This window comes from Pungitius pungitius, chromosome 15 (assembly GCF_949316345.1).
Source record: "Pungitius pungitius chromosome 15, fPunPun2.1, whole genome shotgun sequence".
Classification (NCBI taxonomy): Eukaryota; Metazoa; Chordata; class Actinopteri; order Perciformes; family Gasterosteidae; genus Pungitius; species Pungitius pungitius.
The window spans coordinates 18,902,953-18,928,711 of record NC_084914.1 but is presented as its reverse complement, the minus strand read 5'-3'; the positions used below and the strand labels follow the sequence as shown (position 1 = coordinate 18,928,711).

Below are 25,759 nucleotides of genomic sequence, written 5' to 3'. Positions count from 1 at the left end.
GTACTGCTAGTCAAGCTTGATATGCAAACATTACATTGCATTCCAGGTGTTGTTGTTGTTGTTGTTGTTTAGACTGAGCGCCTCTAAGCTGTCAACATGTTCTGGTCTTGTTGAATGGATCCATATACTGCAGCGTAGAATTCATCAACAGTGGACTTGTGTTGATACATTTGCAGTTAACTCCAGTTGAACTAACAATTTAAGTAATGTAACCCATTTACATTTCTCTTTGATGCTTACGTATCATTTCACTCCCTCAGCCCTGTGGACTCTTCTCCAAAGGCCTGGGAATTGCTGAAGTATGCACATCTGTAAGGGTAAAGGCCTTCACTGACATGCTGTGTGGTGTTCTTTGCATGTGGAGAGCATGTTGTGTTCTGAACCCATTAGATAGAAAACTTGGTTCTGCATTGTTCTGTCTGCCATTTTGATTGATCCAAACCAATCCGCAACAGGGAGCTTTCTGATGAGCTCTAGGTTTGCTGGTATCATAGCTCATGGTTTTTACCACTTTAAATGGGGTTGTTTGATTTAGATTAGATTATAGAAAGAAAACTAGCATGTAGTCACTGTGCAACATGAATCATCCATGAAACCATGTTGATTTAATCAAAATGACATATGTGTGCTCTGTATTCAATTTCAACTCAATTTAGGGCATAGCAATAAAATAAATAAAATTGCAAATGACAAATTTCCCTCAGAGGGCTTCACAGTACACATGCAACATCCTCGGCCCTGAAACTCTCACATTGGCATGGAAATGGGTTCTCTATTGATTGTATAATGTGTTACTAATTAGAATAACAATGACGTGAATGGGTAAACCACACGTCCTTGTCAACAGTCCTTGAGGACTGTCAACAAATACGTTTTATTCAAATAACTGTTAAAAACAGATATTCAAATGTGAAAAAAGCAGCATCAGCGGTGTGACTGTGTGCTACTGTACTGACTTTATACAGCATGAATAAAATGGACTACAATGCACGGTTTGATTATTTGCCGTTTCATGCCATGGAAAAGTTCAGTGTAGCTGGGAGCCTTTAATGTCGGTTCTTTACTCGCCTCTATGTTAAGAATATTTGTTTCAATCACTGAATGAAGTCTGCCGTATTTGGGACAAGAATCGCATCCTTGAACCCTGGATCAGCACTGCATTAGTTTGTTGATGTCGTTCATTTAACCCTCTGCACAGAGAGGCCACGCTGCAGCAGAGATTAGATCAGTTATGTTTGTAATATGTTGTTAATGTGTTTAAACTAAACGGGGTTCGTACAGTCATGAAAAACCTAGAAAGTCATGGAATGTTAAAATGCTCATTTCCAGGCCTGGAAAAGTCATGGAAAAAAATAAAATCTGAAAAGCCATGGAAATTTGTTATATTTTATATTTTCATGTGGTTTATTTAAGATACATTTCAAATAATTCCTATGGTTCTAACTCTCAGCAAATAGTCTGCAGCGTGGTTTGTGAACGCTACTGAAGTGTAAAGCAGCTCAGGAGGCGTCGCTGTGCCGGGACGTGTAGGTTTATCTGACGCTCCATATGGACCAGCAGGCCCCGAGTGATGGAGGCAGGACGGGGAGATGTTTGGGACGTGGGAGAGCGAGCCCCCCGTCAGAGGGGGATGGAGCCAAATCCAGATCAACAGTTGGGTTCATTCGAGGAAAACATGTGTTTTGTGTTTGAACATTGAAAACACTATTCAAAATAAAAATAAGTGGACGAAAGATGTTTTCGGGTTGAATACAGTTTTATCATTTTTTTGAATAAAATATATTTTTTCATTCTTCACTTGTATTTATTTTTTAATATTCACTGCATTATATTTTTCGGTTACAGATTCCGGTACAAAACCTTTTTTCACGTTAGTTAGGATCTTTATTGTTCACATTCAGATTTTTGACCCTGATGTGGGGGGGGGGGGCGTCGACTGAGAGGGTTCCTGAATGTGCAACCGAAAAACATAAAGCAGTGAATATCAAAAAATATTTTATTCAAAAATTTAATAATAAAACTATATTCAACCCAAAAATATATTTCGTCCACTTATTTTTATTTTGAACGTCATTTTTGAGCAATTTGACAGCCCTAATGGGAGTAAATGCGGTGTTTTTATGGATGGTTTAGTTGTTGAAGGAGTGGGGCAGTGCTGTCCTGCTGCCAGTGCCCCTCCTCCTCGGGGTGTCGGGGCCAGCTGGTCCAACAGCGCTACAAATAGCTTTGTTTGACTTTCAGAGGTATATTTGGCTCAGAGAAAAAAGTGACAAAGCGCAAGGATCGAGTGACGAATCAGCAGGAGAAAGGAAGGCAGAGAGAGGAGGGACGGACCCCGGAGCTCAGATCAGACTGCAGGAAACTGGTGGCAGGATGGGTGATCCAGCAGCTGCAATCGAGTCTGCTACAGCCGTCCCCGTGGTGGTGGGGGCTGAAGACCTGCGAGGTGAGAAGAGCTCCAGATGATCGTTGGGAGGCCTGCTTGGCTTTGGTTACCAAGTTAAGCGCTGAGTGAGGACTGCTAAGACGAGTTGCTTTTCTCTTTTTAATCTATCTTTAGAATCCTGCCAACACTGAAGAAAAGGAGCGTTGATAAAGTACTTGGTAATCTGTTGCATACGTTTAGTCAGTGTATCGTACTCTGCTATCAATGGAGATGTGGTGATTCCCAGGTAACGCTGTAACTGGTCATTGGTAGAAGTATATTTAAATATACCGTGCTATTTTTGATCCTTGCTCTCTGGGTATGTGTTTGACCTAGCACCATTTAACAGACTTCAACACCTGTTCATTCTTTCTGCACCCGTCTTCTCCCATCATGCATTGTGAGATGACGGCGCTCAAGGAATTCCCAACATGCCGCTCAGTTTCCCCAGAAGAAATGAGGGATTAGTGGTGAGGCCACGGATGATGTTCCTAGAGGAGTATCTAGATGGTTCTTCATAGTCCATGTCACAGTCCAACTGGCACATAGCTGTTGTTTTTGTTAATTTGAGAATTGGGGTGAGAAAAGTGATGCAAAAAATATAGAAATGTCTCATTGATTTGCTTGGTTTATTTGGACCAATTTAGTCCATCACACCCGCTTAGTTTACTAGAGACCGTTCTCTGGTACCTACACGTAGTGACTATACATGGGGGGCTAACCCAGCTAGCATGGATCGGCTAAAGGACACCTGCTCCAGAACGGTCCAGTGGGACCTTTGAGGGCGTTTTAAGACATAGGCATGTGTTAACTGAACTTTAATCATGTTTCCCAGGATGGACCTCTGACCCTTTATATTATAGATCAAGTCACAACTACTTTAGTCAAAAAGCTAGTCTTAAGCTCTTTTAGCTGGAGTGTTTTTTAAAGTATAACCTCTTAGTCGACAAATGGCTCCTTTTGGTCTCAATCCACCATGATTTGTTTGGCCGGCCATTTTTTTGGCTCCTTCTTATATATAAATCTTTTTTATCTTTTTTTTCTTTTTTTTCCCAAAAGCAGTGAGCACATGTGAACACGGATCCAAGATGGGGCTTTGGTGCATCTGTGGATTACATCAACTCATTTTTAAGTGGGGAAAGACTTGTTTTCTGTTTGTACTGCAGGGTATTATATTGATGAATAAAGCGGGTTGTCTATAGAAAAGCTTCAGAGTCTGATGTCATACACTTTGTTATGTTGCAGATGGTTCTAAAAGCCAATCGGCAAATAAGAAGAAGTCCGACTCCGGGTCCGGCGGCAGCTTCTTCACCTGGTTCATGGTGCTCGCCCTGCTGGGTGTCTGGACCTCTGTAGCCGTGGTCTACTTTGACCTGGTGGACTACCAGGGAGTCCTCGGTGAGTATGCGACTCATCAACAATACGTCTCCTTTCTGTACTCTTCTCCATCTCATGTCATTGCTATGAATGTGTGGTAGCGAGTACTTTAGCATTATATGCTTGTATGTCAAGCATATAACACGCACCAGTCACCTGTCCCTGAATAATAGCCATGTCAGAGTACTAACATAGCAAGAGCCTTAATTACCCATCTGACACCAGTTCAATGAAATGCCAATCGGCCTCCACATTGGAACCAGATGAGTCAGTAAAATGAAGCCAAGAGAAAAACATCACTTCATTTTTAATGGATTGACAATATGTTGCTGAGCTGCATGACTTTGGCTCAACGTGGCTCATGTACTGTCACAGGTCACCTCTGGTTCTACAATGTTGTTTTAACAATAGAACCAACAGTAAATATGTGATCCAGAGTGGAAAAATGGCACGGGTGCAAGACTTGAGTTAGTGGTTGCATGAAGGTCACTACCTACTGACAAACTAAAGCCAATCTAAAAACGACTGTGCAGGCCAGAAGCAGCACCTCCACTTATGAGCTGCTTTTGCTTTGGTAACAGTGAGCTCCAGAAAGTATTTTTGGTTAAAAACAAGGACCCTATCACAAGAAATACAGTCTCAGTGCTTGTTGACCTCATCAGTGATGACACTATGGCTACAAGTCCAAATCCTACTCACAAACAGAACTGTCGAGCTTTGTTAGCTGGTTCCAATACCATTTCACCATCAACATTTGACATTTGACTCCCTGAATGCCAACGTGAACATGGTTTCACTTGTCTGCAGCGTGTGGACTGCATCGATAGTCTTTAATGATCCGTACTGTTGGATGCATGTCTAGAGCAGCTGATCACATTGTCTGCACCCTTTAAGATTCATTTATCTTCCTTGTATAATACTCTATTATTTGTGAAAATGATTAATCTGTTCTTGTTTTTTGACCAAACCTGTTCCAACGTGTGTGTTTTGTGTTTGCATGCAGACAAGGCTAAGGGCTTACACATTAACCTGTCTGAAGCCTTGCAAGGTAAAATAAGTCCTATGGCAATTCTCTCCCTTACCATGTATTCGTTTCCTTATTGTTCTCAATATATTTTCCTCTCCCTTACACGATCTTCTTAGAGTCCTAAATCTGAATCATATGTCCAGATGCATGTTAAAAGCCATGAAAAAGAGCATTTTCACACCGATTGAACAAGGTGTACATACTGTTATACATGGTTGATGTTGTCTTGAAGAGACGTCTTGTCCCACATGTTCCTTGTTACCACGATGAAGGTGTAGTTGGTTGGTTGGTTGACTCAGCTGTTAAGGTCCAAGGCTCTGACTACATGTCCATCCTGTCCATCCAGACTCTTTGCCCTTGATCCCAAACCTCCAACACTTCCATACAAGCATTTAATGGTGTTGTACCTGAACCAAACTTGTCTTTTTATTTCGGAATGTATTGTTGCTAAAATATTGTTTTTACTCCTCTCAGTCTGTTCACAATTCTCTCACTCACATTACATTACATTACATGACATTACATTACATGTCACGTCACTCAAAGGGATTCACCAAGCATAAAGCAGATTGTGCCCATTAAAAAAAGAGCATGCAATTCATAACAAAGAGTCTCTGTGTGTGTGTTTAACACTGTAGGAAAACTGCAGGCATACGATACAGATGGCGATGGTGATTTTGATGTCGAGGACGCTAAGGTTCTGCTAGGCAAGTTGATTCATCATTTATCACATTTCTGCAGGACACTGTTTTCTTTGTCCATTACATTAATGACAATTGGATTTATTTTGCATGACTGATTGTGATGCTGATCGCACAGCGACAATCTTTGTGTGTGTGACACATTGTGGGTCAATTAACAACCTACCCTTGGAGGATGGGGCTCAACAGGACATGGGGGGGGGGGTCATTTTCCGTGTGTGTTTGTGTGTGTGTGTGTGTGTGTGTCATTTTTAGTACTCCTGACCTTTTGGACCACAGGTGAATAACAGAAGAGTCGACCTTCTCTCTGACGGGTCTCTGCATGATAAGATGCTTTAAAGATCAAACGCTTAATATTTGGTACACAGTGAAGCAGTTTCCTGGCTATGAGATTGATTGATTAGCGGTTTGTCTTTGTTCATATGACAGTATTCTGCTGTCAGTTCTGAGCTCAATACCATCAACTCTAGGCCAGGGGGTCCAGTGCGGCCCACCGGATGGCTAAGTGTCAGAATGACAGACATTATTTGCATTTCTATAAAAGTAGCTGTTATTCCTAAAAAGTCCACTAAGGATTATCCCACAGTTCTGACTAATGGGAATGATCTCTCATAACGTTAGCCTTTCAGTAGCAGACTAAGGGTTTACTGTTTGACTGTGAGGAGCTGCTCCCACTGAGGACATCCCTCGCCCGTTTAGTGGCCGCAGTCCTCGCTGTTAAGAATTCTCTTAACAAATGTCCTGCTGACACTATAATACATTTTATTGTATTGTACAGAATGTGGACGTGTCCACATGGGAGCATCCGTGCATCTCTTTCCTAGCTCTGGTCTATAATGCTACGGCTGTCTCCACATGACATCTTGTATAATTATGTTGTCAACCAATGACATCTCATCTTCTGGACTGAGCCATTGTTGTTTTCACAAAAGGCTGTCTAGTCTCACATCTTAACATCGGTAAACTATATTCTGCAGCTCTAGGGCCGACTGCAGAGTGGATAACTGCTCTCCTGAGGAAGTCCAGGCTCATGCTGGTGACCATGTGGAGACAGCCAGACCACAGCTGCTATTGATGAAGCCTGAGTTGATCCCTTGCTGCCTAACATGCGCTTAAAACTTATTTGACCTTCTCCTCTTGTTTCTTTCCTTTTTCTTTCACCCTCTGCTCTGATCCCTCTTCCATTCAATATCTTCTCTCCGTGTGACTCCATTTTCTCTGTCTGCTTCATATCCCTTTGTTGTGTTAAAAAACGTCACCCTCCTTCTACCCCACCACCTCCACCCCCCCTCTTGTTTGCGTAGGCCTGACCAGTGTGGGCGACGGTCAGGGTAAATCGGAGGTTCTGGATTGGTTAGAAGAAATGGAGGAAGGCAGCTCGGATTGGTTAAACGGTTTCTTCACTTTCCTCTACGGGCTGATAAACCCCCTGGAGGCCCTGGAAGAGGAGCAGCACAGTGCCTCACAAGGATTCAGAGAGGCCCAGCACGACGAGGACGAGGATGACGAAGAGTTTAGAAAAAACGAGGCGAGTGATGATGGGAGTCGGGGGCAGAAGATCGTCATAGTCGGCCTTCATAACCAATAGCCCCAGGTCTCCTGTTGAAGGCCAAGTGTCCACCAAAGACCTCAACATCCTGCAGCCCAAGCACAATGACGAAGAGTTTTCTATGAATTTGATACCAGTGCTGTCACATGGACCTGATTCTGAGGAGACCTTTTCGTCCTCGCAAACATTTGGGTTTTGAAGAATGCCAATTCTTTTTTTGTTTTTTTTACTCGGTGGTCGCTGCTTCAGAGATGGACTCTGGGATTATGAGCCCATCTGCGTTCTCCTTTGTCTCGGACCGTCTTTCTTCCTGCTCTTGGTTGGACACTCTATTGCGATCAGATAGGAAGGTATTAGTGCACCTGGAGTCTTGAGAGGAAGGATTGGACCACGTCTTGAGAATTCACCCCATGTCCTCACGTGTCCCCCAATGATCTACAGTCTGCTTACGGGTTTAGCTCGATTGATTACAGATAAAAAGAGCCCAATGCAAAGCACTCTGATCAGGTGTAAATATCCAGGTTATGTGTCCAAATACAGACGGCATGGTTATACCACTTGGAAATGGAATCTAAAACCTCAAATCTAAATCTCATTTAAAATGTGTGAAAATGATCCACTGTACATGTTACGCGAGGGGGGGTGCAGTCTATGCTTCAGGTTCCTCTGTAAGCTGCATATTGTTGTCCCGTTTCACCCCCCTGCTCGCCATCAGCAACGTGTGCTTCACTGTCACACTGAATGGAACCATGCTTTGTTCATGTGATCCATTAAAGGATCCATTCTTCTGTAAAGCAGACTAGAACAGCACAAGTGGTGTGTTTAAGCCACTCTAGTAGAGAAGTGTGTCTTTTTATCAGCTTCAGACTGGAAAGCAACTGTAGGTGTGATGTTGAGTGCATGTGACACCGGGTGTGTCTCCGTGACACCATGGAGTTCAACACACACCTGTTGACACCTGGCTCAGAAACCGGCTGTTCATGCTTTGGGGTGGAGTGACTAGCTTTGGCTACGACTCGACCCAATTCTATTGATGAACAAACGGTGGCACATTCCTGGCGTGCGTTGGGCCGTGGCTGCGTGCACTCGTGTGTTGGGAGAGGCCTCTTTGCCCTCAGGGCACTCCATCTAATCACTTTGCCAAAACACTCCTTGCTAGTTGTGCTTCCATCTCCATAAGCACCATATCTGCTTTCAATCCCATTTTGGCATCTCTTTCTTATTCTGGCTACCATGACTTGGACTTGTTGTTGTTCACATACTTACATAAGCAAACATCCTTTTTAAAGATGATGCAAATATAATTCTGTCTTCTAATAACATTAAGTCAGTGATCTCTGGATGCACGTAAACCTCTATTACAAAACAGTCTGACATCATTATTTATTTGCTATTATGTTTTCTGCCTTTTTAAGCCAAATAGGTTTAAAACAGAGCTCCTGTAACCCCGCTGTTGTGAGCTGAAATGATAGCATTTGGGTGGCGTGAAGCATTGGAAACTACTTGATAATCAGTTGTCTTCCATGGCATCGTACATGTCCATCTCAGTGACCTGATTCATTTTAGCATTCTGAAATGCTATCAGTTAGCGTACGCTATCCCTGTCATGGCTATTGGATGAACATATTGTGTCAAGCTTGCATCAGTGTTTACCCTACCATTATATAGCCCCAATGGGGACGCACACACACACACAGGATAAACTCAGGAAAAAAAACAACAACCTTCCAACGGGGTGAAAAGGGAAGAAACGAGGACCTTCATGGGGATGGGCAGGATGCAATGTAAAAGATGTACAGGAGCTTCAATCATTACCGTATTGCATTGAGTAGTCGCCCATCTGTGAGGAGGGAAAGCACAATGACCTCTGTGACTATGTTAAATGAACTTTTCTACAACCCTTTAGTAGGGGAAAGACTGACTAAAGATTGCAGAAACCCTTTTTGCCACTACATTCACGAGTGCACTATTTAGCGCAGTAGATGAGTGTTGTGCTTGAAGGGGGGGGGGGCAGCGACCGCGTGTCCCACTTTCCAATGCTGACAAATCCCATAACCAGCCTGCCCCGAGTGGACCGTCCCTCACAGAGCGGTAACCCCCCCACTCCCCACTCCGCACTATCACTGCAATTACTCCTTTGGTGTGACTGGGCTTTGGTCCGATGACCCACAGCTCATTTGGACTCGTTGCCAAGCAGTGCCCTTGTGTTCAGAGCAGCTTCCTGAAGCTGGGGGCTGCGATGGCCTTCACGCAGCCCTTCCAGGGCGCTCAGTGGCGCTTTGCAAATGTGTGTAATGACTAAGGAGTTACCCAGTGTAGTGACTGTGTGTTTCCATACGATATCAGATGAAGGCCCTGGAGATGCATCCAGCAGCGGCGCTCACAAAGGTATCGCCATGCTGCCGTTTGCATGAAGCAGTGCTGTGTCACACTGGTGAGACTAATGGATGATGGTTCATTGACCTCTTAAAGCCAACATTTAGGTTTGAACAAATGATCCGTCATTTGCTTTGCAGTGGTTTGGCCTAATACTAGCACTACTACATTCTTGTTGAACATCCTGTTTATGCTATTTACACCAGTTTAAACTGAAACTTGCAGGATAAAATGAGTAAATGTGGCATGAAAGCATTTCTAATTTAGTACACGCCTGTGTGGTCCATTAACGGAGTGAATTTGAGCACATTTCTGTCCTGTAGAAGCTTATTTGTGGTAAAGCGTCAAACGTGTTGTTGCCCATTCATCCCAGAAACCTTTCAAAGCAAGGAGGTAGGCTGGAAGCTGCGGGAGGCTCTAAAGCAGCAGCTGGCTGCCATCCACCAACGCGTGGAGGCCAAGAAGCTCGCCAAGCTGGCCCTGGCCGAGGTCAGGCTGCTGCTGGCCAAAGAGGAGGCGCACGAGGAGCTGGAGCTAGGGAGGAAGGAAATGATGGCTAGAGTGAAGCAAAGAGTGGCCGCTAGGCTGCAAGAGGAAGAGGAGAAGATGGAAACAGAAGAAAGGGAGAAGGCTGTGGAAGAACAGAGGATGGAGAAAGCCAAAGCACTCCATGTGAAAAGGGAAGAGGAGACCAAAGAAGGGAAGAGGTCAGAGGGAAAGGAGGCCCAGGAGGAAGTAAGGGGCAGAAGGAACGAAAAAAGAAAAAAGGGCGGCAAAACTGCTGCATGTGACGGAAAAGGCGGCAGGGGATGCGATGAGGTGTGACTGAGTGGAAAATCACTGTTCAAACCTGAAAATGAGTTATGTCAAATGACTAAAGGGGAATTTGTAGAAACTCTGTTCTTTCTTAAGTTTTACTATGTGCATAGTCATGGTGTACACATGAAATAAATACTGGGCAGTGGCTTTTAACCAAGATCCATATAAATGGGTTGTAGCTGGATACATTAAGTCTAATGATAAAAGTGATTTAGTTTTGTGTCCATCACACCTTTTTCTTTGAGGATTCAAAGATTTGTGGATCCATGTTGAGGGAGAGACTAACTGATCAATTGAAATCCTGGTAGGGGGGGGGGGGGTTCAGTACTCTGCTTGGTGCGGAGCTACTGGGAAGGATGGGAGTAATGGGAAACGTTATTTTACAGGGATCAAAAAGGGTTGATTCTGACTTAATGATCCAATAATTCTGACAAAATGTGAGTTTTCTTTTTATGAATTGTCTTGTCAATAAAGTTTCTGCATCCCAGTAAGTGCCTTTCTTCTGTCGTTGGAGCCCTCAGTGCGTGACCAGAGGACGTTCACATTTAAAATGCTTCTCATGGGATCACTCATTCATTTTCTGCACCCAGCATAGCCATTTAAAAACGTAATGTATCCTACTTTAATCCACATGGATTGGAGGATAATGTGAATACGAGAACTGAAGTCCATGCTTTGATCAGGTGTTTAATAGGAAATGTGAAATCTCATGATCAATACCATCATTGATTGCCTTATATGCACTGAGTGTGCAATAGATGCCACATGCCTCCAGCTGAACTAGCCATGTAGTAGGGCTCCATGTTTAGTTTTTTTAAATCAGTCATTAAATATCAGCTGATATTTGCATTGGATCAGAAACGTACTTGTGTACATCTGCTATCACTTTAATGTCCACATGCCAGTCTATGCCAGCAACATCTGCATTCATCTCACATAGGACTCAAAGAGAAGGCCGTGGTCGTCACGTCCCGTCGGGAAGAAGCTGCTGCTCCAGCTATCGCTCCAGAAGCAGAACCGACACCCGACGGTACCAAACCTGTTCATTTGTAAACTCCCTTTCAGTCGTCATCATAGAGAAGTGCTGATATGGGATAATGAGAGGGGCAATGTGGTGAAATATTCCCTCACAGTACAGTACAGGTTGTAGGTCCATGTTGGCCCATCTTATCTGTAATAGTAAATGTTATCTAATACATTTCTATTTATTGTGAAATCCACATGAAGTACTTAAACGTGTTAGGGCACAAATAAAAACTAGTGTGGTTAACTTGTTCATAGTTCGACTTGCTGTTTGCCTTCACATGTCTTGTGTAAGAAGACATCCTGTAGCCATGGTAACCTGCATCCCTTTACTCCTCAGCTGTGTTTGAGCCGGAGCCGGAGCCTGTGGAAGATGTGATTGACGCGTCTGTAACAAAGGACACGTCTGCACCACCACCCCCCCCACCAGGTCACCACAATCTGCCTCTGTCTCCGGAGCCGGAGGTGGATCCTGAGCCTGAGGAGACCCCTGAGGTTGGTTTGGCTGATTCACATTATTCTAAAACTTTATTCACAGGAAGGTTCATTTGAAATAATCAGTGATAACATCATATTGCGGATCTTTATAGAGTTTAAAGTACTTGCACAAAGCATGACCCTTTTGATGAAATGCAGTATTCCTTTTCAGGTGGTTGAGGAGGACCCGGAGGTGCTGGAGGGGGACCCTCCTGGTGTGGAGCAGGTATGTTTTTGGATGTCATCCACACGGCACTGCTCACAACATTTAAGGAACACATCAGGTCTTAATGTGAAAGAAGTGATGGTGGATGTCTGTACCGGAACATTCCGCCTACAGGGGGCTTAAAACCTTTTCTCTGCTCGGAAACTGGTACACCCATAATAAAAAGTATAATAATTTATTTTATGTAGGATAAAGGAGAACCCCTGTGAAGACACATTAAAAAAATATAATGGAATCCCTAACAGCCATCAAAGTCCTGTAAAACATGGAGATACCAGGCTAAGATGTGTGGACGTTTTATATGTATGGGAGGGGCATCCCTAGTTAAATGTTATATATGCTAGTAGTAAGCACGATAGTGTTAGAAAGTTTAAAAACATTTCAATAAAAGTTATGATCTCCTCTAATGCACCTTTTTTGTTTGTTAAATCACATCATGAAAGAGCAGCATGTACACAAAGTAGCTTTCTACACATAACAAGGCATCTGAAGCCGCTCTGCAGTTTACAATGTTACGCATTCTTACAGCTTGTTCCTGTCGAGGAGGTAGAAGAAACGATCAAAGAGGAGCCTGTGGAGAAGGAGACGGCACCTGGGGAGCTGGAAGAGGAGGCAGCGTTCGAGGAAGAGGAGGAGCAGGCTCTTGAAGAGGAAGCTGCTGTGGAGGAGGAGGAGGCTGCCTATGATGCTGTAGAGGAACTTGCAGCAGAGATGGAGGATACCGAGGAGGAGGCTGCACATGAGCCTGTGCACGAGGAGGAAGCTGCTGAGACTCTAGAACAATCCATTCAGGAGCCTGCTGAAGAGGAAGAAGCTGTTGAGAATGCTGCCGAAGAGATGTTTGAAGAACAACAAAGTCCTCCAGAGGAGGTAGCTCCAACAGAAGAAGCTGTTGAGGATGTAGCCGATGAAGAGGAGGACGCGCCTTTTGAAGAACCTGAGGAAGAGGAGGCAGCTCCAACAGAAGAAGCTGTTGAGGATGTTGCTGATGAAGAGGAGGACGCCCCTTTTGAAGAAGCTGAGGAAGAGGAGGCAGCTCCAACAGAAGAAGCTGTTGAGGATGTAGCCGATGAAGAGGAGGCAGCACCTTTAGAAGAAGAGGAGGAAGAGGAGGCAGCTCCAACAGAAGAAGCTGTTGAGGATGTTGCTGATGAAGAGGAGGCAGCACCTTTAGAAGAAGAGGAGGAAGAGGAGGCAGCTCCAACAGAAGAAGCTTTTGAGGATGTAGCTGAGGAAGAGGAGGCAGCACCTTTAGAAGAGGAGGAGGAAGAGGAGGCAGCTCCAACAGACGAAGCAGTGGAGGAGCAAACCGTCTCTGGTAAGGATGGAAGAACAAAGGTATTCCAGATTTATGCTCTCAAAGCATCTTGGGATGTGTTCCTAATCAAGCAGTCAATATTCAAAGAATGTAGCTTGAGTCAGTTTGTTGTGACGACTACACGTCAGGGTTGAGATCCTGCCTGTAGCTGGGTTAGGGTTAGGGGGTTAGGGTTAGAAGGGGTTGGGTTGGAAGCCCCGCCCACCCAGCTTTTTTAATAAAGTACCGGTACTAATAATAGTCAGAACCGTACCGCGGTACCTTCCTAGTACCGGTACACCGTGCAACATTAGTCCACATGGCACGTGGGCTCCTGCCTGATGGGAGGTTTTCATCAACCAACTCGTTCTGACAACCAATCCGTCAGAACACATGTGGCCCATTTAGGAGGTCCAATGAGACCTTTGCCAGCAGGACATACACGTGGTCTGTTTATGGAACCAGCTTTCTGTTCCTGTAGGACACAGATTTTGTTGACGGTTCCAATGTTTCTGGTTCCACAGTCCCAGAGACAGACGAGGAAGTGGTGGCAGCAGAAGAAGGTGAACACACACACACACACACACACACACACACACACACACTCAGACCCGTAGAGTCTTGTACCAGCTACATTTATTGGGGGCAAAAGCTTTTTGAGATGATGTCATGATGACCCTGATCTTCTGGTTATTTCTTTGCAGCAGCAGCGTTTGTGGAGGCCGATGCACAGAATCAGGATCAGCCCACAGGTAAACATGCATTCATTTTACTGTCAACGTAGAATCCCAACATTTGATATTGGTGTTTTTTGTATGGACCTTAAAGATTCTATTTGATCCTGGTTTAGAAATGGGGGCTTTAATAAAAAGTGCAGGAGACTATAAACCGTTGTCTTCATGAAGCTCTTCCATTTGAGAGCTTACACACACACAAACTGCCTCTTGACTGAGTAGTAAACCCAATAGTACCCTTTATTCCTCTATGAAGTATGGGCTGTGGGTAAGGGCTTTCCACCACTACTCACTCATTATGGGGGGACTGAGTGTGCAATCTATAAAAAGGACAATGTTGTCCTAAACTATGATCCTTAAACGGCCTGTATATGCTTTCCACAGAAACGTAAAGGCTGCCCCTGTTGTCATGGTGACAGTGCAGGGACCCGCTGACCTTGCATCAGCACCATTTGGGCGTGCTTGGCAATGATGCACCTCGCCGACGCCATAGAAACGAGATTGAGTATTTATGACGATACTCTCAGCCCCCGTCTCCTCCTTCACGTTCTGTTTGGTGTAAATGTGACATGATGAATTATTTTTTCTTGTTTTCCACTGATTCCCATTCTTTTTTTTCTTCTTTAAAGTAGAACAGCCATTCCCATTATGTTCTGTGTGACTGTGGGCTGAAGGTGAGCGTGATGCGTGCTACTTGCAGCTAGTTCACCTCAGACGTGTAACATCAAAGTGTTACTTTGGCTGCCTGAAACCCGGTTGTGCTGCTTAGCAAACTCTCAGGCAAAGTGAGGGCTGAGCCGGGAGGTGACGTGGTCGGGTCAGAAGTGGCTGGGGCGGCTACACTGCAGAGTGTCCTCCTCCTGGTCAAAAGGCTTGATGGATCTAATAATAAAAATGTCTGACTTTAATCAAACTAAAAAACAAATTGTCTGCTACTGTTGCAGTGCATGTACATCTCCTGCAGCTGTGTTCAGTTGTGGCCGCAGTGATCTCTCACCCAGCCGTGTGTGTGTGTGTGTGTGTGTGTGTGTGTGTGTGTGTGTGTGTGTGTGTGTGTGCCCCATGTTCTGGTGTGTTCTACTAATCAACCCTCTCAGCGAGCCCTAAATTCATAATGTACTTTTTGAGATTGTTGAACCTTTTCCTTCATGTTTGTTCTCCAGCTGGCGTTTACCTGTGTTTGTTTGTGTTCAATATTTCCATCAAACTGTCAAGTCCTCCTTAAAATGGAGTTGTAACTTTAATTCAGCTCTTCTAGTTCAAACTGTGATGCAAAGCTGTCACACTGTGGTAAAAAGATGTATTTTTTGTAAGCATTTTGACCCGGTGGGATCCAGACTTCCTTCCCTAACTGGATCAGGTGTCTACTTCTTGTGCAAATTGCCTGTTGCTGACAAATGGTTAAATGATTTGATATCTTTGTTTTTATCATAAGTAAGTTACTTAAAGGGAAGCTGGTGACACGTTTCCCTAGTAACAGAATCTGAATTGGGCTAGGTGTGTATTTCAATCACTGATGCTTGGTAGCGGTGCCCCTGAGGGCCCCCCCATCATTCCATTCCTAAAATGATGGAAATAACAAAGCTAAATGCTCATGTTGCTGTTGGGACGCAGACACTAAACGATGTTTAGGATGAAAGGAGACCACGTAACGCATACCTCTTTTTTTATTCTTTTATTTGGTGTCATAGACCCTATGTGGTTCTAGTATTAACTACCACGTGGTTTTCAGTGTGCAGTGAAGGTTTTTGTAGGATGTCTCTCTTTTCTACTTCCATACACTTTGTAAGTCAATGTGAACTGTAAAACCTTTAACATTAAAGAGAACAGTCTTTCCCAAGAGAGCTTCTAGATTTTTAAAAGTAACATTTTTAAAAAAGTACGTAGAATGATGAAGCCATAAACTCTCTGACAGACCGCTTTAAGAGACTTTATTCTCCAAATCAAAGAGCAGAGCAATAAAATGAGCCGCAGAGCGACCTGAAGCAGCAGCAGCAGCCCGTGGAAGCCTTTGTGACGTGGACACAAAGAGGGACACGCTGTGTCTGCTGTAGAGGAGCTGCAGGGAATGACGCTCCACAGCGTTATGAGGAAACCCAGCTGTTGGTTAACCACTGCCTCAGGTCCAATACTGAGGGTGTTTAAATTATTGTGAAGTACTGATGCATTGTGGGGAGTTAATGTCAGTTTTCTGTAAATTATCTTTTGCTGCAATAAAAGGTTTGGGACAACACGGCAAAGACTCATCTCTCATGATACATACCTTATTAAAGAATACTCATCCTTCCTTTGCATAATACTTTGAAGTAAGAGGATTTATTGTTTGCAAATCAAGCTTTAAGCAAACAAACATCTTGACCATTATGTTTAGTCCAACAGGAAATGACAATATACAGTAATTAGCTACGGCAAAATGAACCTGTTTTGCCAACACATGTGGACATACTACAAAATAGTAGGTTCCGTTTACATCTATGTACATTTCTTAAAGCTGTTTTGACCTGCAGAGCGGATGAGGCCCTCCAGAAGATCCACCTGAAAGACAAGAGGGACGCTGTGGGTGGTTTGTCATTTCCACTAGATGATGTACAGAACTCCAACAGGCCGTGCATAGACTGATAATCAACATCTTTGCACAGTTCTTTTTTCGATGAATCTTTCAACTCGTCACTCCACCTGGTTGCTCCCTCCCATGCGGAGGTTCTTGAGCTGGTAGATGGTCACTTGTCCATCACTGTCTCCTACCAAGACACAGTCTGTCTGTGTGGCAAACAGCAGGGACGTCATCTGCACACCAGCAGCAGCAGGCTGCACGAGGACTGGGTCTAGGCTTGAGTGGGCGTGGAGGACCATCAGGGTTACCGTGGCACACGTTTCACATTGGACACAACCAACGATCCCAAACACTCACATGCTTGAACTCAGGTCCCAGATTTCCAACTGTCCCTCGTGAACAGCTCCGAACACCGTGGCCCACTTGGGGGACCACTCGACGTCACACACTGCTGTGTGGGTGGAGCTGAAGCCCAACACGGGATTCTGGTGGTCCTGCTGCCACAGCTGGATGGTCCAATCGGAGGAGCAGCTCAGGAACACACCAGGACTGAACGGGCTCCATTTGATGCGGTTCACAGGACACTGGGGGGGGGCGGGGGGGGGGCAAGGTGCTGACGTTATGAACCCAGAGAGCATCATTGTTTAATCCAGAGGAGATTCTTTCTGTAGAACTTAAAGAGACTCTTACATTATTTTTACCGTTGATCTGACCTATTATAAGCACTTTGATGTAAATAAGCGTTATATATACTATATATATATATATAATATACCTGACTCCAACACATTGGAATGTGTTGGCCTTTAATGGCAAATCATCCAGAGTTAACAATCAGTCTGGAGCATCACATCGACTTTACTCAAAGGAAAAGATGGTTCATGTGAAACTCGCCTGTCCAGTCTGAAAAGAAACGGAACATTTCCTACAACGGTGTGAACTTCTCCCTTCAGAGAGCAGCTCAAACGGCTCTAACCAGAGTAGGAAGAGAGGTGGGAGACAGACAAGACAAGTACAACGGGTGAAATAAGGATTCAACACGTCACCATGTTTCTCAGTAAATATATTTCCAAGGAGCTATTATTGAGGTGACCTTTTCACCAGATGTTAATAGTGCCCGTACGTGCATGTAAGCAGCATCTCATTCATTCACATCGCTCATGACGTCCACCTTAATTGTCCGGTTGCCAAACTTTGCCTCAAAACGATCATTTTGCCACCGAGCTAAAAGCTAAAACGTCAACTGACGTGTTACTGTGGGGAGTGACATGGACCGCTGGGGTCACTGGGGTCACTGTACATTATCTGTGAATAATGCACACCCCGTGACTTGCTCTAAACCATCAGAACGCTGGATTTCATCTCCCCGTGTCAGAAACACTACTGTACCCATCATGCATTGTTCCACCCAAGCTTGTGGCACGCATGTCCTTCTTTGTGCACATGAGGATAAATCTTCAACGCATAACATGGCTACTAATTGACACACCTGCAAACCAGTTTGAACTAAAGGTAGCAGTATCACATGTTGGACTGAGCAAATGAAATGTCCTTGGGGTCTTTTGTGTTCTACTTGCTCCACAGAAGGACTGCTGACGTTTATCCTGATGGACTCACAAAGTGAGTCCTGTAGGTCTCCAGGACCTGCCGATTGTTGGAACAGGAGCATTTGTGAATGAGCCCTTCCCACGTCCCAACCAAGTAGACACTGGAATCCTGAAGAAACAAAGAGATCAAAACATCATTTAAATTACTGGGGACAAACACTGCACTAGCACAAAAGATATCTGTGAATGTGTAATGTTCTACAGAAACAGGTTGAAGATGTATATTTCTGACATTCTGATCAAGGAATGCTGCTGTTACCCTCGACCCCTTCTGAGAAGTCAAGAACATAACTAACAGCAGCATTCTAACAGTCCTTCTCATGTCTTTATTCTTCCAAAAAGGCATGTCCTTTGTGTGCAACCAAATGTGATTGGCTCTAAATTCAAACATCATCTAAATTCTCCCACTTTGGCCTCTGCAACATTCCTTCTTGCTCTAAGGTATTTATGACTCTCTACTCTAGCAACATCTAATGGTCAAATCTGAAATCTTGTTAACGAGTGTCACACCGGTGTGTCAAGTTGCGTTTTTGTCCTGTCTCCACGGTTGTTTTTTGACTTCCTGTTTTATTTTGGAAACTAACTCCCTCTCGTTTCAGGTCCCTTGCTCTTCCTCACGTGTCACCAGTCTGACTGTCTCGGCTATATTTCCTTGTTTTTGCCTTTTTGTGAAGAATAAAAGAATTGAACCCTCACTCTGCGTCCTCCTCCTCCTACAACCTGACTGATGTTCAATTCATATTTCACTACATTCAATGAGCACATGACATATTATGTATAATATCATCATAAAGTACACTAATTATATCACCTACATCTTAAATCATCTCATTTTAACCATCACCTTCAGTTTTAAACTGTTTATAGGGTCCAAATTCTAAATATTTGCCTTGCTGGGGGGTGCTACATCCTTTGCTCATACACCACCTAACAGGAGAAAAAAACTGGTGGAAGAAATCCATAAGGAAGACTCTTCCCCCAGGTTTTAAAGTTACATTACGGCCGGATGTCATGTGTAATTAAATGACTTAAATGACTATAAATTGCGTTTGATTCATATTTCAAATAACACATATCCAATAACACACAAAATACAAGTCTAATACTAATTATTGCACGTATTATAATTTCTACCACTAGGCTTTCTGCTTAAATCCCAAACAACAAAGCCCCAAAAACAACATTCTAGTTAATTGATGTTGAAATCAACTCACTGTAGGATGGAAGTCCAAACACAGACCAGGATTCAGAGCTGACAGGACACTTTCCGTCCTTGTGCCTCCAGCCTTTTTCTTGGTATGTTGGATCTTCTTGAGCTTCATCAGGTCTATGACCATCATGTCAAATAGACAGGTGGTTGGGTTACTAGAGCCGTAGTTCTAGTTGCTAGGTCATTGTGTGGTGGTGCACAGCTCGGTACCTGTGCAGTCCAGCCCACTGCTGCAGAAGAACCATCTGCTGATCCTCCCGTCTGCAGCCACAGAAAAGAGAAACTCTGGCGCCTTGTCTCTGGTCAGGTTCAGCTCCTGTTGGGTCCATCTGAGCTGCCACACTGGATCCAAGTGCCTGTTGGGACATTGACTGCAAACAGACACACAGGTAAACACTGTGTGTGCGATGTATGCGCTGAGCCATCCACACACACACACTCCCCTCACCTGCTGCTGAGGACACATGACGCATTGTGGTCACTGTTCACATTGTAGACAGCAATGGTGCCATCTTGCATGCCCACAGCCAGCTGGCTGGGGTTACTTGATGAGAAGTCCAGGGAAGTCACAGCGCTGTCACAGTGAACGGCCCACTCAGGCCACTGCACAGGGGACGAATGACCACATGTGGAATAGACAGCACTCAGTCAACCCTGTGCATATTGCTGGGGGGGGCATGGAGGCCTGAAGCTGCATAAGTCATACCGCAGGATTTGTGAGAGACCAGCAGCACAACAGGCCGCCTGGCTCGCCGTAGCCCACAGCCAGAAGGTCCTGGCAGAGAGAACAGAGCACATGCAGGACCGCTTCCCTTTACCTCGGGACCATTTCCTATGTTTAGTAGGTCCAGTGAAAACTACTGGCAGCATTTTCTGTTAGTTTGGAACATTTATTAATGTTACATCTTTTGACATATGTGTTTTAAAAAGAGAAGTTTTAGAGATGATGCTCTTGTTTGTAAAATAGTGAACATGGATTTTACTCCTCCTGTGGTCTGTTTGGTAACTTTGGTAACCCTGGTAGAGGGATCTCTGGTATGAGGATGTTGTAGGTGGACATGTTGAAACGCCCTGCGAGGAGAACTCGTGATCTCGGGCTTGTTCAAAATGAAGTGAATGGAATTGAAGTCTAGCAACCACTACTGAGAAAAGGGTGTGTTTGTGTGATTTTGGTGAACAACTCTAACTAAATGTATCTCCTGCAGTTCTCTTGGAAACTCTGTGACCTAAACTAATTACAGCTGGAACTGTAATGTTCCTTGATCAATCAACTGATGTCAGAAGAGGATTGTTTTATGGTCGCACTGACTGGGGGGGTCGAAGTGTGTATTCCTTCAACACCTGGTTCCTGTTTATTGTGCAGGGTCGTCCTTCTAATTGGACAACACAAATATCTAAGGTCACAAATATCTAAGGTCACAAATATCTAAGGTCACAAATATCTAAGGTCACAAATATCTAAGGTCTGAGGGTGATCAGACCTATTTGCTCCCTACAGAAGTAAGAAACCCTGTCCCTATTCAACTGAATTGTGTCAACTCTATTCTGCATGATTGTTCTATATGTCTGTAACAAATGCTTAATTAGGAACTAGCTGGATTCTTCTGGTTTATCCCCTAATTTCCTCCACAGTTATCTCATGGGGCTTATGACACGGTGTGGGGTCATTTCCGTGGGTTAACTTTGCTACCTGCCCTGCTGTGATTGTCTGCTGTGTCCCTGATTGTTTCCTCCTGTGTTCCATCGTCTGCACCCCCCCGGTGTGTTTAAAGCACCTGGGTCCATTGTTAGTCCGTTAGCAAGTGTTGGTGAGTGTCGGTTAGTGTGCGTTGTCCGCCGTGTTCTGCCGAGGTTTTTCCCTTGTCTTGTGTGTATTGTTTTTGGCAACCTGTCAATCTTTAAATAAAAAGGATTCTAATTCTTTGCTAACCTGCATTTGAGTCCTACTTCCCCCCCCCACTTGACACAAAAAAACAAATCTTGTCATCTGCAGTGAAATTGAGGAGTCATGATTCCCGCTGTTACCGGGTTTTTCTGGTTCCAGGCCATGGTGCTGATGCTGCGCCCTCTGCAGCGCTGACAGCTGAAAGCCCACAGACGCTCCATGGCTGGAGATCGGGGGCTCTCTGTATCGTCCTGCCTCTTCTCCACTGTCCCAGGCTTCACCAGACTCTCTGGTTGTGACACAACCGGTGACAAAAAAATGTACTCTTTTTTTAGATCAATTGCATGCATGGAGGTAAATACATGAACTGTGGCCTCGGAATTGATCTCACCCTTAGCAGGAGGAGATAAGTGCTCTTTTAAGGATACAAGGGAGCAACATGGGTCTCACTCACACTTTGACATGTGGACTACAGCTACAATCTACAGCTACGTGAGGATAAAGGCAGACTGCCCTCCCCACTGAGCTACAGCCATCCCATTACCATGAACATGACAACATGAGCTATCTATTAGTATCCATGAGCACTTCATTTGACCTCACCAATGGTTGGCAGGCTTTGTGTGTGTTGTGTCTTTGGTTTTGGGGGTGACTTTACCTTCACTTAGCTGTTTGTAAGCAGCCAGCTCGGGTTGGAAAGTGTTTCTCTGGATGGTCCTCTCCATTACCAGCAAGCTGTGGCGGAATTTCTCAGACAGCAGAATCAGCTGCAGGTCTGACTCAGCATTTAAACCACTCCCCAGCGCTCCGTCATTCCAGGAGCTTGCAGCACTGACTGAGGAGAAAGATGCAAATTAAAGTAAATTATACATGAAGACACACAAAGCTCTCCTGAATTCCACTCTTAGGAAGCTGTAAGAATTCATGTGAAGCATGAACAGAAGAATATAAGATGTGAATAAGATTAAGAGGTCAAAAGGTTACACCCAATCAAAGCTACCTGTGCTGGCTGTGCTGCCCACTGACGCGCTCCTCTCTGCCCCCCTGTTGGGGTCCACTGCAGCGCCTGGATATTCAGGCCCCCCCTGTTCCTGGATGCTAGCCTCCTTGTGCTGCTCGGGGCGGGTCAGAGTGTCATAGATGTCCCAGGAGGTGACGGTGATAGCTGTGGGAGTGGAACCATGTTAAAGACAAATATAGATGATATAGAATATAGAAGATGAAATAATTACATGATTAATAGATTTAGATTTTTAATAGAATGGTTTTATCTCCCCAAATGTGGACTTTTCAGAATTGCCAGAGATAAACTGTGGTCTAGCATTATTTTTAGAACATTTATTAAAAGTTCGCCACAACCTGAAATCGAACCGTGTCGCGCAAAATAACATGATGTTGTTGGCCGGCTGCGCTACGCCGAGCTGTAGGATGATCTGCTGATTTATATACTTGTAATGAAAATGTATGTCATCAGTGGCAAGCAAACGTTTTGGTTCAGGGTGAACATTATATGTTCTTTTATGTATTTCTTCATACGTTGCCACACTGATGGCATAAAGAAGAGTTAAAGCCCCGTTATTATTGGACATGGCTACAATCCGAAGCCCAAGATGCATTGGGTGCTCGCTCCTTTAGCTTGACGCACGCTCCTGATCTTGAATCTAGAATCGATTGCTCTACCTTAGTGTCCCGGATGTTGTGGTTGAATTTTTTGTGGTTGACTTTTTTGCAGTATTTTAACGTTGAAAAACATTCAGATACATCATTTCAATGCATAAATATTCAGTGCTAGAAGTTCAATCACACAGATTTACTTCCATACAGCTGTTTCCCCTATTTTGTATTCCTTGTTATACTCTTTACAGCGTGCATCAGGGAGGGCTTCATTGTTTAGTTGACAGGGGTCTGTGTCTGTTCAAAGGGCAGAGGTTAAAACACTAAAGGCTGTCTGAACACTGAAGTATCTGCTGATTATGTGCAATATGCCGCCTGGCTGTACCTGGGTCTGTAAACCCTTTTACATGAGTATTCTTTCATTGAGGTCAACGTGCTGGAAGCAGAGCGACCGCATGTTGTGTGTGAAGCGGATTCCTTATTAGTTATTCTCTGTGTAACCGAGGGAGAGGCAGCGATAGACCCTCACCATGTGCCCCCACCTCAAAACAGCAACTGACCCCCTCTCAGACCTCCACAGCTGACCCAGAGTCATCGGGTCTGTAGACAATGCAGCCAACGTGGCCCTCCATGCCATGCGGCCCCCACGATCCACACCTCTTTGTTTTAAACACGCTTTTGATCATGAAAAACGTTTTCATTCAATTCTTTCACTTTTTGTCTTTCATTTTTATTTTATTTCAGAGTACTGTAATCTGACTACCTCGTCGGTATCTTTCTTTTTTTTATTGTCAAAAGGCAAAAGCCTTGTATGTGAAAACCTGCTTCTAATTTGATATCCCTTTCTTGTTTTCAAGGACAGGTAGCCTCCCCAAGGGGGGATAATGACCCTTACCTGAGTCCACCCCCACGTGGCTGTTGGTCTGCACCTGTTTGTTTTTAGCTGCTCCGTTCAATGTCTGTACCGCTCGGTCCACATACTTATCGTTTCCCACTCTGCTTCTGCACAGATCAGCATACCGATGGTTTTTCTCCCTGTAAAAACAAGAGGACGACACTTAGAAACCAAAGACAAGTGTATTTTTGAATTGCTGGACATTGGTAAGAAGCTCATTCTGATGCATAAAGATGGATTGCTTCACTCACATGATAGCTTCTGTTCCAGCAGCCTCCACGGACACAAATGTGCTTGCCATGTCCAGAAGTGAGATGCTGTCTGTTTCAGAGATGTAGACCTCTTTCAACATGTCCTCTGCCACATGGTCTTTCACTGTGTCTCTTCTCCTCTGTACATCTTGCAAGGAACAAATCACACAAACCACAGATGTTTAACTGTGTTATAGTTTGAAATAACTTGTAACGATGTAGCTGAAATCAAGCAATCAATGCAGATTCCTTTTTGAACCTGGGAAGCTGATGGGCATTTGCCGTTTGGAAAATGTATCCTCGGTCTCCTCATTCATGGACTCGATGGTGGACTGGCTCGATATTCTGCTGCTTCCTAACATTGACCTGAAAAACAACGTGTATACGTTAATACTGTGTGATAACAGTATAAGTACATGAGTATATTCCTGCTCAGCTGTTTGTCCATCAGGTCCGAGATGCGTAAAGGAATGAGTCCTGCACCTGGAGAAAGGCATGGCGAAGCTCCCGGTGGCTGTTGTCTGCTCTGATGCTAATCCAGCTGAGATTTCATCCAGAAACAACCTGCAGCTCTTGGCATGTGGTGCTGCTGGATCTGCCTGGTACAGTGGCTGAGGAGTGACGTCATTGTCTTCCTCATCAAATACCTGCAAACAGAAGGATGGTCAGCCAACGATATACAACAACAGTACTACATGAAACCTGTAGAAAGGACACTAATAATAATAATAATATAAATACATATATACCACCACTCTCTTCATCAACAGATCTCAGCAAAAATATACTAGTTACCCGCACAACTTGGAGGGCGCTCTTCTCCAGAACTTTGCTACCACCACCAAGACGGAAATGTTTCCTGCTGGAGCCACCAGTGATGCTGTTTGTGTCTCTAGTACTTTGATGACCTCCATGGATCCCTGATACAGAAACATTTGTTGTTCGAGAAGAGCTAGGAGATAAAATAACAATGAACATCTCAGTTAACATTGCTTCCCCTTGTTGGCCAATAGGAGGAGACCGGGGCGAGTTGGCACACTTTTAATAATAAAATGTTCTAATCAGCTGCAAATGAAAAGTTAAGGCATAGAAGTTAAACATATAGCCGTAGCAAAGCGTTCATTTAAAAAATCCTTGTTTTATAGCCTTAAGAGCCTGGTTGTTATATTTATGTTGTGCCAACCAGCTACTTTCAAAGGATAGAGAACATCTGTGTGATGATTATTTACCCATAATGTAAATCCATAATGCATCACTCCATATCATATTAAAGGATGCCCATAACCTGCAATCAGCAAAGGAAGTACTTTTTATTCTGCTTTACATACTGCCCCAACATTAAAGAGAACTAACCGTATTAGTATCACTATCAAATATCACTTGAATATAATCCATAAACACCCCCCTCCCGTTGGGTCCTCCAGATGTCCATCTCCACACGTCAACATGGAGTGACGTGGTGTGACGTGTGTGAGTGACAGCGATGAGGACCACGATGCTCTGAGCTCAGTCACTTCGGTCAAATGAGAGAAGAAAGCTACTTACGGCCGCAGAACTAGAGTCCGTCTCTTCTTTCGTTCTTCGCCGGACATTTTGGGAGCTTTGGTGTGCGCCCCCGGTTGCCATGACACCGAGACGCACAGCGCCAGCGCCCCCTGCTGGAGAGTCCCCGGATGACGGCTATGACAAGTTGGTTGGTATACTCGAGGGTT

At 44.3% G+C, this 25,759-nt stretch overlaps 2 protein-coding genes across 3 annotated transcripts; one reads left to right on the top strand and one right to left on the bottom strand.

Annotated features, from left to right (window-relative positions):
• The first annotated feature begins 264 nt into the window (after positions 1 to 264).
• asph (aspartate beta-hydroxylase) lies at positions 265 to 16,322 on the top strand. Its single transcript, XM_062557958.1, has 12 exons — positions 265 to 299; positions 2,242 to 2,446; positions 3,671 to 3,823; positions 4,806 to 4,850; positions 5,468 to 5,532; positions 11,211 to 11,304; positions 11,638 to 11,792; positions 11,947 to 12,000; positions 12,529 to 13,318; positions 13,822 to 13,860; positions 14,002 to 14,049; positions 14,416 to 16,322. The coding sequence occupies exons 2-12, from the start codon at positions 2,374 to 2,376 to the stop codon at positions 14,421 to 14,423; spliced, it is 1,524 nt and encodes a 507-aa protein (XP_062413942.1). The 5' UTR covers positions 265 to 299; positions 2,242 to 2,373; the 3' UTR covers positions 14,424 to 16,322.
• Positions 16,323 to 16,408: 86 nt separating this feature from the next.
• dnai4 (dynein axonemal intermediate chain 4) lies at positions 16,409 to 25,658 on the bottom strand. Of its 2 annotated transcripts, XM_037457237.2 has the most exons (17): positions 25,593 to 25,658; positions 24,843 to 24,999; positions 24,531 to 24,694; positions 24,307 to 24,413; positions 24,048 to 24,195; positions 23,797 to 23,936; positions 22,288 to 22,452; positions 21,946 to 22,122; positions 21,428 to 21,576; positions 20,109 to 20,177; positions 19,851 to 20,005; positions 19,613 to 19,773; positions 19,407 to 19,519; positions 18,203 to 18,301; positions 16,943 to 17,169; positions 16,708 to 16,861; positions 16,409 to 16,566 (listed from the first exon to the last, which is right to left on the bottom strand). In XM_037457237.2, the coding sequence occupies exons 1-17, from the start codon at positions 25,637 to 25,639 to the stop codon at positions 16,504 to 16,506; spliced, it is 2,295 nt and encodes a 764-aa protein (XP_037313134.2). In that variant the 5' UTR covers positions 25,640 to 25,658; the 3' UTR covers positions 16,409 to 16,503. The 2 variants fall into 2 exon arrangements, with proteins under 2 accessions (XP_037313134.2, XP_037313135.2); XM_037457238.2 differs by lacking the exon at positions 20,109 to 20,177.
• Positions 25,659 to 25,759: the final 101 nt, after the last annotated feature.